The sequence below is a fragment of the Syngnathus floridae genome, chromosome 16 (assembly GCF_059516105.1).
Source record: "Syngnathus floridae isolate MCC-2025c chromosome 16, RoL_Sflo_1.0, whole genome shotgun sequence".
Taxonomy (NCBI): domain Eukaryota; kingdom Metazoa; phylum Chordata; class Actinopteri; order Syngnathiformes; family Syngnathidae; genus Syngnathus; species Syngnathus floridae.
The window spans coordinates 442,501-452,500 of record NC_142428.1 but is presented as its reverse complement, the minus strand read 5'-3'; the positions used below and the strand labels follow the sequence as shown (position 1 = coordinate 452,500).

The 10,000-nt window shown below is 49.7% G+C and overlaps 1 protein-coding gene across 7 annotated transcripts in view; it reads right to left on the bottom strand.

The window, feature by feature from the left end:
- sertad4 (SERTA domain containing 4) overlaps positions 1-10,000 on the bottom strand; it is a 19,293-nt gene that overhangs the window by 998 nt on the left and 8,295 nt on the right. For 2 of the 7 annotated variants that reach the window (XM_088356417.1, XM_088356416.1), the window contains 5 exons: positions 6,789-9,789; positions 2,874-2,950; positions 1,631-2,808; positions 579-1,556; positions 1-321 (listed from right to left, as the gene is read on the bottom strand). The exon at positions 1-321 is cut by the window's left edge and continues 998 nt beyond it. In XM_088356417.1, the coding sequence (XP_088212543.1) occupies positions 8,896-9,789 (894 nt within the window). In that variant the 3' untranslated portion in view covers positions 1-321; positions 579-1,556; positions 1,631-2,808; positions 2,874-2,950; positions 6,789-8,895. Of the gene's footprint in view, positions 322-578; positions 1,557-1,630; positions 2,809-2,873; positions 4,365-4,461; positions 4,574-4,862; positions 5,328-5,405; positions 5,464-5,575; positions 6,076-6,788; positions 9,790-10,000 lie in introns of those variants that run through there. The other 5 variants (XR_015853147.1, XR_015853150.1, XR_015853151.1 and 2 more) reach the window with 5 other exon arrangements.

The following is a 10,000-nucleotide window of genomic DNA, read 5'->3' as shown; positions in this document are numbered from 1 at the left end:
ACAAACAGTTCATTTCATGATTAAAAAAACAACAGTAAAACAACAATATTGCAAAATGACGCGGCGCTGAGAGAGAAAGAAAGAGGCATCATGCAGATAGCCAGTGTGCACACCCAGTGAAAAAGTGGAGGGAGGGAGAGAGTGAAGGAAAGAAAGGACAAAAGAAAAAAACAAAGTCATACTCTCCTTAAATGCTGGCTGGGCGCTTTGCCCTCGCCGCATCCGCACCCGTCCGTCTCGTGTCGGCCGCTCATCACGGGCGAAGGTTGGCTCCCCCCCGGCCGGTATTCGACGTTTGGACTCATCCTCCGCCTCGTGCCACTGCAAAAAGAAAAACGGCACTCTGTTGCATGCGGTTCACTTCTGTGGACGTACTCATTACCTGTCTATTAAAGCGTGCTCCTATTTTAAGCTCCCTTTATTAATAGCTTATGTACACATGAATGGTTTTGTTTTCTTTTTATGTCTGTTCCTATATGAAGAATTCAATGCTTATAATTTCTTTCTTTGTTGTAAAGTGCTTTGAGCTGCATTTCTTGTATGAAAGGTGCTCTACAAATAAAGTTTTTTATTATTACCCTCTGGTCTCGCGGTCCTGTCCAGTCCCTCTCTGTGCAGGCACTCATCAGATCCAGTGCCCCAGCAATCCTGAAAGGCAGACATATTGTGGTGGTTTTTGCAAGGGGAAAAATTTCACTAGCAACCCCCCCCCCCAACCTTGACTAAGGTAAGTTTGAATCAGGTAACTAGCGGCACGCACGGGCTGGCGCATGTCTCATACAGCCCTCCCGCATTGGAGCGATCCGGGTTATGAAATGTTTAACCCCTTACAAAAAGGGAGGGAGGGAGGGAGGGAGGGAGAGAGAGGAGATGAGAAGAGGCTTTGGTGCGCACTTAAGCGCAACCGGCCAGTGCCCCCTGAGTAGAGCTGGCTTGGCCCCGAGTGGAAACAAAAGAGGAAAACGTGACCTCACGGAGAGTGTCACGGAGAATCTCCTTGTCCTCGACACCGTCGACGACACTGGGACCCAGTCTGGCAGACATTATACCCTGGTATTCCACAAAGGGCAAGGTATAGCCACGTTCCACCCTGAGTGCACCAGGCCATGCAGGTACTGCCGGGCGCGTTGGAGAAAGAGAGCGAGAGAGGGAGGGAGGGGGGCAGGGAGGGGGTGTCTACTTTGCCGATTCGTATCTAGAGGGTCACAGCAACCCAAATGCCCGTGCGTGCTACTAGTTACCCTATTCAAACCGACAGGGGTAGGGAAAGCACAAAAGAAAAAACAAAGTCATACTCCCCCCAAAACGCTGGCTGCATCTGCACCCATCAGTCTCGTGTGGGCCGCTCGTCACGGGCCAAGGTCCGGGTCTGCTCCGGCCGGTGTTGGACTCGTCTTCCGCCTCGCACAAGTGCAAAAAGACAAACGGCACTCAGTTGCATGCGGCTCACATCTGTCAACGTACTCATGACCTGCCCCCTCCCTGGTCTTGTGGGTGCACAGCCCAGTCCCTCTGGGTGCAGGCTGGCGCTCGTCCCATCCGCTGCCCCGGCAACCCTGAACGGCAGACAAATAAGGAAATCAAATTAAAACTAACAAGTGCGTTGCATATTGGATTGCCATGTCACCACCTCTGGCCAGCCTTGGCCAGTCGTGCATCAGGCTCCTCTTCAACACTTGGCGACTGCTTTCTTTGGGTGATTCCTTCCTTTGCACCCCGCTCACCAATCGCGGGTCTGGTGGCCTCCGTCCACCGGCTCTTCGTTTCATACATCGTCTCTCCCACCTTGCAAGACAAGCACAAAAGTCTCGCTGCGCCGTCGCTTGCGCTTGCCGTCGCTTGCGCGGTCGCTTGCGCGGTCGCTTGCGCGGTCGCTTGCGCTTGCCGTCGCTTGCGCGGTCGCTTGCGCGGTCGCTTGCGCGGTCGCTTGCGCGGTCGCTTGCGCTTGCCGTCGCTTGCGCTTGCCGTCGCTTGCGCTTGCCGTCGCTTGCGCAGTCGCTTGCGCAGTCGCTTGCGCTTGCCGTCGCTTGCGCGGTCGCTTGCGCTTGCCGTCGCTTGCGCGGTCGCTTGCGCTTGCCGTCGCTGCGCGGTCGCTTGCGCTTGCAGTCGCTTGCGCTTGCCGTCGCTGCGCGTTTGGCACTCAATGAGGGCTGCACAACATTTTGGAATACCAACGATATGGCAGTATTGGGCCAGACCACAGCATTGAGCAAAGTTGTGCAAAATTCTAGGATGGAGAGGAACTATTTGATCCCAATGACATCACTTAGACCAGTTAACTTTAACTTGCATCAATGACTTGTTATCTTCTTAACTCATTACAAATAGTTAGGAGGCCAGAAAACATGTTTCATTTGCCACATGAATAGAAAAAAAATCTTTGTTTTCCTAAAGTGCATGTCAACGACCTACACCACCATATGACGGTTTTCCAATCCAGGTGCAGCCCTACACATACGTCACCATTGGTGTCCAAATGGTAGCCTCGGGCCAACTTGATCAACACACCACACGAATGAACGTAACACTGCTTTGTAGCACAAAATATGAATGGCAACATTTTGTGATGGATTGAATGAATTTGTGTCAAAGAATTCTCAATTTGATTCAGTATGCAGCCCTCAAACAGACATTTGGACACCGCCGGTGTGAACTAAAAAGAAAAGAAAAAAATCCATTTCACATGCTGAAGCTGCGCAGGTCGACGCCTCCAGGGAAGCGGGTCTCCCTCAGAACTCTGCTACTTCAGAGCGATGCCACAGCGGTCCGTCCACCTCTGAGCAGATCGTGTCGCGTCCCAGTCGCCATCTGCACAAACGGAAACAAATGTTAGAAACTCAAAGAGCACCCCAAGTTGTAGGTCACTTGCTTACTTGATCACAGCCGTTAGGTACTCTTGGTGACGGTCACCGGTTCGAATCGGGCCATGCACCCCCCTTTTGCGTCCGGCCTGCAAAAGGTAGAACATGCAATGAGTTCATTGACATCATTAAGTCTTCACCGTGGACCGGCTCGCCCCAACACCGCCCCCTACACCTAGAGAACAAAGGACGCACAGTGGTACGTTAGGCTTCGATCAAGCACGACAGTGCTAGGTTAGAAAAAGACACAATGTGACTGTCTCGCTCCAACACCTAGGGGAGAACAAAGAACACAAGTACCACAGTGGTAGGTTAGGGTTAGAGGAAGTGCAACAGTGGTAGGTTAGAAAAAGAAAATGTCACAAGTCAAATTGCAAAATTGGACATTCGGGATCGGCTCGCTCCGACGCCACCCTACACCGAGGGGAAAGAACAAAGAACGCAGCAACTACGACAGTGGCAGGTTAGAAAAAGATACACAATGGTACAAGTCGTATGGCAAAATTGGACATTCAGCTCCACGTCAAAGTTCAGTTTTGTGTCCATCCACGGAACCACGTCCTCCCCCAAGTGGGCCGTCAACGGCAACCAAGCACAAGACAACGCTGGATCCAGACCAGCCACAACCACAGCGCACCTCGAAAGCAAGACCAACCATCAGAGCCCTAAACACTGTCCACACCTGCAACCGTTCCGTCGTGCACCCATAACCAAAGGCAACCACACTGCCCCCTCCTGGGCACATGATCCGCACACGTCGACACGATGCTTGATTCTTGACTTGATATGGCCATTGCTCCTTTGCATATGGCCATTGCTCCTTTGCATATGGCCATTGCTCCTTTGCTCCTTTGCATATGGCCATTGCTCCTTTGCTCCTTTGCATATGGCCATTGCTCCTTTGCATATGGCCATTGCTCCTTTGCTCCTTTGCTCCTTTGCATATGGCCATGGCTCCTTTGGATATGGCCATGGCTCCTTTGGATATGGCCATGGCTCCTTTGGATATGGCCATGGCTCCTTTGGATAGGCCATGGCTCCTTTGGATAGGCCATGGCTCCTTTGGATAGGCCATGGCTCCTTTGGATAGGCCATGGCTCCTTTGGATAGGCCATGGATCCTTTGGATAGGCCATGGCTCCTTTGGATAGGCCATGGCTCCTTTGGATAGGCCATGGCTCCTTTGGATCGGCCATGGCTCCTTTGCATATGGCCATTGCTCCTTTGCATATGGCCATGGCTCCTTTGCATATGGCCATGGCTCCTTTGGATAGGCCATGGCTCCTTTGGATAGGCCATGGCTCCTTTGGATAGGCCATGGCTCCTTTGGATAGGCCATGGCTCCTTTGGATAGGCCATCGCTCCTTTGGATAGGCCATTGCTCCTTTGGATAGGCCATCGCTCCTTTGGATAGGCCATCGCTCCTTTGGATAGGCCATCGCTCCTTTGGATAGGCCATTGTGCCTTTTCATATGGAATTATCCCATTCGGCTCCTCTTGCAGCCTACAAAAACAGACAGCCATTAATTGTGTGCTGGGAAGCTAAAACTCGACAACCATTGTGTGTTGGGAATTGAAACTTGACAAAAACAGGTTTTCACCTGATTTAGGACTACTCTTCCTCAGCGTCCTCAACATCACTGAAAGGGCTCCTTCAAGAGCCTCCTGCTTGCTTTGTATAGAAGGATGCTGGCTGGGCGGCAGTTTTTAGTGCTACAAAAGACAAGCAAATGATTGCAACAAAAATAGACAGAGTCGAGTGCCAATGGCATGATTTTTTACCAACAATTATACATACTAGGAGTTTTACATTTGAAAAAAAAATTATATTGTAGTAAGTTATGATAATTGATCAAAATTATAGTTCATATTTGAATTTGATACATTCTAAGTAGAGTTTTACATTTGAAAAAATATATAATCATCACATTGTAGTAAATTATGATAATTATTCAGGATTATAATTCATATTTTAATTTCATCATTCATCAACTCCCCTCACATTGGACAGATGATCCAGGTTGGCGGCGTCCAAGACGGGAGAAAATAACCCGCCGCGCAAATGTTTGTTGCGTAACGGAACGAGAGCGGGCGGGCGCCATCTTTGAATGGATTTGGTCCGATTTGGACATGACGTAACATATACGTTGCATTCACCAGTTTGCATTCACCAGTTTGCATGACACGGAAATGGCACACGCATCATATAAAATAATTTAAAAAATGGTTAAGTTGACTAGAGTCAAACTAACATTTCCTATAGTCAGACAAACACGCGCTTATCGGCGGCGTCATTTACGAACCGTCTACAAACAGACGAATGGAAAAAAATGCTGGCCAGCATGAAAAAAAACAACCGCGAAAGACATTTAAAATACCACCAAAACGCGCAACGACGCGACGCAAAGTGGATTGTGGCGTGCCGTGCCGTGCCGAAACCTCAAGCACTCCCTAGACAGCGAAAATCCTGCAAGAAATAAGAAATGGCATCGTAAGAAACTGCAAACATTTGCTCACGGGCTAAATGGCTTGCGGCCTAATATACCTCCAGGCCCACCGTCGCGGTGGACGTGACGTTGCCGAGTCACGAGAGTGCGACAATCCTGCGACAAACAAAATAAAAATAAGGCTTGTGAGAAAAGGCAACAAACACGGACGGCGTCCGTCGTGAGAAACGGCAGGAGACGACAAACATTTGCTAGCATGCTCGCTTACCTGAGAAACCGTCCGCCGCCGCCGCCGGCCCGCGCCCGGTGGCACCTGCATATGATAACTCCCCTTGAGCGAGCACACCTGACTTCAATTGACCTAAAGCACTGACGTCACATCCGTCGATTCAAATCTTCTTCTCCTGATTGTCCAACGGCGCTCGGCACACTGACGCCGCCAGGTGGTCGCCAGGGAGGGAGCCAGGGAGGGAGCCAGGGAGGGAGCCAGGGAGGGAGCCAGGGAGGGAGCCACAAGCCAGCCCCAGAGGTAGCCTTCTTCTTATTCATGGACGCTCATTCTCAACCTGTTGGCCTTGACTTGAAGTAGCAAGAGATAGGAAACTACACTATCTTGGCACATCTGGAACATTGTTACCATTTGTCTACATGTAGGCAGAATGCTTCTTTCTTTTTTAGTGCAAATTCACTTTGGTAGGAATCGTCTAAAGAGGGAAGAAAAAGCAGGGGAAAAAAAGCCCTGGCAATCTGTTCAAATGTGTAGGAGGCAGAGGTGAGACAGGGGGGGGGGGGGGGGGGGCGCTGAGCCTTTAGAGCCCATTTGAGGACCTTGTGATGCAAAACCAGTCCTCAGCAACAGACAGTTCCCATGGCAACAGCGATCTGCCAAAGTTCTTTGTTGACAAATGACAGCTCTCCTTTCCTCACCACTTACTGGGCCATGTGTTCATGTGCGTGTGTGTGTGTGTTTTATCTGGCAAGAGGCTATATGGTGTTCTTTCCCATGCACAGACACACACTAGTGGTTTGTCTTCCTTTTCTTTCACCGCCTCCGTCCAATGTGTCTACCTTAACATCTGGCAGATGTTAGTACATCATGAAAAACTGTGTGTGGGGAGTTTCATTATTTTGCATTTCAACCATTTGTACCGGCCCATTCATTGATATATATTCATTGATCGTTTGATTTGATCATATAATACGGATAGGCCATTCCAAAATGGTGACTCTTTTGTCAGAGTCAAGTCCAATAGAGCAGCAGTTATTCACCAATGATCAATTTAAAGATGCAGAGTGACCTGTTCTTTGGCCACCTAATGTCATTGCAGGTCGCTCGAAGAATACTTGAAGAGCGCAGCGACATGGGAGACAAAGAAATGGGGATCTGAAGTGCAAGCAGCAAAAGATGGAGGAGGCAGGATGCAAAGAGCCATGCGGCAAAAAAGTCTCATCAATAGATGATCCGAACCCCCCATCCTCACCTTACATCACAGCTGTCAACGTGTTCACACCGGAGCTTTAGCGCCACACGCACGCTCGCACGGACACCATGTAAAATATGTTTGACGATGGCTTAGCGGCTTTCCAGCAATCTGCATGAACGTCATCCAGGACCCGCTGCACACTTTCAGCAATAATCCAGTCATTAGGGCGCACGTGCCGAGCACTATTAGTGGATCAAAGGAACGTTTCACTGTCCAATGTCACTGAGCTCCCCGTTGCGGCCGGAGATAAGAGTCTTTGGAACAGTCGCCGCAACAGCAAGTGAGAGAAGCTTGGAGAATGGTTCGCAGCCTTCTTGGACTGCTCATTTGCATGAGACGTAGGGACGCGTGTCTGCCGCTTGTCGGGAAAAGAAGACACGACGGCGTCGACGCTCTTTGTGCCCCATCTGAAAGCTGCTCAAGGATTAACATGCTTTGATAAAGACCAAGAAGGGATTTGGGGTTTCGCAACTTTTTACTGATTTTGCCACATAGTATCACAGAACATTTCTTTAGTAGAGGAGAAGAGAGTACTTGGACTCTTACACTTTTTTTTTTTGCTTCAAAAGCATGTATTGATTCAATTCTTTCCTTTAAAAAATAACACTGGTAATCACAGGATTTGTATGATGCAAAAAATGGGCGGGGTGGAACGGGGGGTGGGGGTGGGGGGGTACATCGCTCGTCAATTTGTAAGAGTCACACGTGCCAAAACAGTCATTAGTGTGTTGTTGTCGTTGTTGTTTGAACAGTAGATGAGAGGCAGGCAGGCAGGCAGGCAGGTAGAGAGCGAGCGAGCGAGCGAGCGAGGAAGTAACAAACACATCTAAAGTAGCTGTCAAATTAATTGGGAGTTTGAATTGTTTTGGAAAGCAAGAGCTCTTCCTCATATCTATTATTTATGTTGCTTGAACAGAACTGAAGCAAAAAAGTTGGATTTGTCACCCAGACGAACGAAGAAAAAAGTAGCAAGAAAAAGCCGGTAATGGTGAAGGCGTGCCATGAATGCTAATGATGCGTATTTGTAGACGCGCATCCTTTCCATGCTCAATTTTCCGCGCCCAATTGAACAGGTATAAAGAGGTACGAGAATTCAAGGGGAGAGACGCCACGCCACGCCACGCCACGCCACGCCACGCCACGCCGTGTGACCTGGAGACTGACTCATGGTGAGGACACATTGAGCACTTTGTGAAAAGTCAATAACACAAGATGTGATCATCCTTCTTGGCAGTCGTCGCTTGCATTACCAAATCACATGAAGGTCAAGGTCAGATTCCACGACAGCATCCTTAGTAATAGCGCTCGTTTTCTTTTTCTTGATTAGCGTGTATTTGAAGATTTATGTACACTGCTTTCAACCAATTGACCTTACAAGAATTCATGAAGTCGATAAGGTATGGTATGATATGAAAACTGCGCAGCACAACAATGCACCTTTGGCACAAAGACAAAGGGAATATGTTCATCACCAGATTCCCACGCTGTGCTTTAGGTTAAATGTTCAAACAAAAAACTGGTCGTTAAAAAAAAAAAACATACAAACTAGGCTTTAAGTAAGCCAGAACAAGTGTTCTTCAAGGCTGGCTGAAGTTTGCGTATGGTCAGTGCGGAGTCATCCACATCATGCACTTTAATAATCCAAAAAAAAAAAAAGTTTTTGGAAAAAATGCATTTGGAGTGTAAATTTAGTAAGAGTCTTAGCCACATTCGCTAAAGGCCACAGCATTCAACAAAATGCCAGTGTCAAGTCTTTTTTGGAACAATTACATGAAGACACGTAAAAACTTGAAGGCACTTCTATTTGTGTTTGAACATGATTGTTGTTTCTCTCATCTACGTACGTAGATAGAGGTGTCGCTCTTGCAGCCAAACAGTGGACAGAAGGTCAAGTCAGCACGATACAAAAGAGTCAAGTCAAGTTTTGGAATGCTACATAGTATTCGAAGCACAAGCTCCTCAACTTAAGACAGAGCAAGACTGGATTTCAGATCCCTTCTCATTCAAGCACACAATGCACACAAACAGGTGACTCTTTTTTTGTTTCATCAGTTTGGCATTCCAGGTAAAGCTCTATGTTTCTGTCCCCAAGACTTGCAAATTGTCATTGCGGGTGAGCCCCACGCTGCAAAGAGTGAAGATCTCCTTCAGAAGCAGAGCCCCACTCACAAGGTGGGCCGCCGTGCGCCTCCTCTTCTGGCTCCGCCTCCTCCCGCTCTGTCACGCAGCTGTCTGCTCGTGTCCTACCGCAAGCGTGAGCCTGCGCGGTCCTCGTCCGGCTTTTCTGCCTTGACGTAAGTCGAAGCCAATGGCTAGAAGGTCCCGCTTGTCTCCCTCCGCCAAGGTCTTCCCCCTGCTCCTCCTCCTCCTCCTCCTCCCCCTCCTCCTCCTCCTCCTCCTCCTCTTCATCAATTTCATCGTCATCGTCGTCGGGCCCATCGACCACAGTCAGTCCTAACTTGGGATGGCTGGCTATTTGAAAGAAGGAGGGGGAGGAGGAGGAGGAGGAGGAGGAGGAGGAGTGCGGCCCGGGCACTTGCGCATCGTACATGGACAAAGGGAGGTGAAGGTAGTGTCCCGCAGCTGCCGCCGCCGCCGCCGCAGCGTAGATGCAGCAGCAAGTCTGGGCGCAGTCGTCGCCCAGGTCCCCTTGTCCCGCACGGAGCGTTCGGAAGCGCTTACGGAAGGGCGGGCCGGCTTGGGACGCTAAGCAGATTGGCGTGGCTACCGACCTGTTGAGTGCTTGCTGCTGCTGCTGCTGCTGCTGCTGCTGCTGCTGCGTGGGGGCTGAGGGCGGCGCTAAGACGCTGCCCGTTAAAAGCGGGTTGGGAGAGAAGCACCATTCGGTGCTCTGGAGCAGGATGTCGGCTCGCAGACGCCGGAGGAGGTTGTTCACCAGGACGGAGCGGCGCAGGAAAACCTCGGGGTCTTCGATGAAGCGCATCTTCTCCAGAGAGAGACGCAGAACGTGGGCACGTTCCTCCAAAACGGGGGCCACCTGACAGAGAGGACCAAAAAAAGAAAAGTCACTCAAAAACATCCAATTAAAATGGGCCTTCATCATCTGGAGCGAGAAATGCATGCATGTATTAAGGGTCAGAAAAGTTCCAGGACTGGCCTCACAAACGCTCTCGTTTGAATTCCAACCCCGGGGCAGGGGCCTCATTTACCCGTGTGTAGAACGGGCTCGATATTGCTTTGCCTGAAAT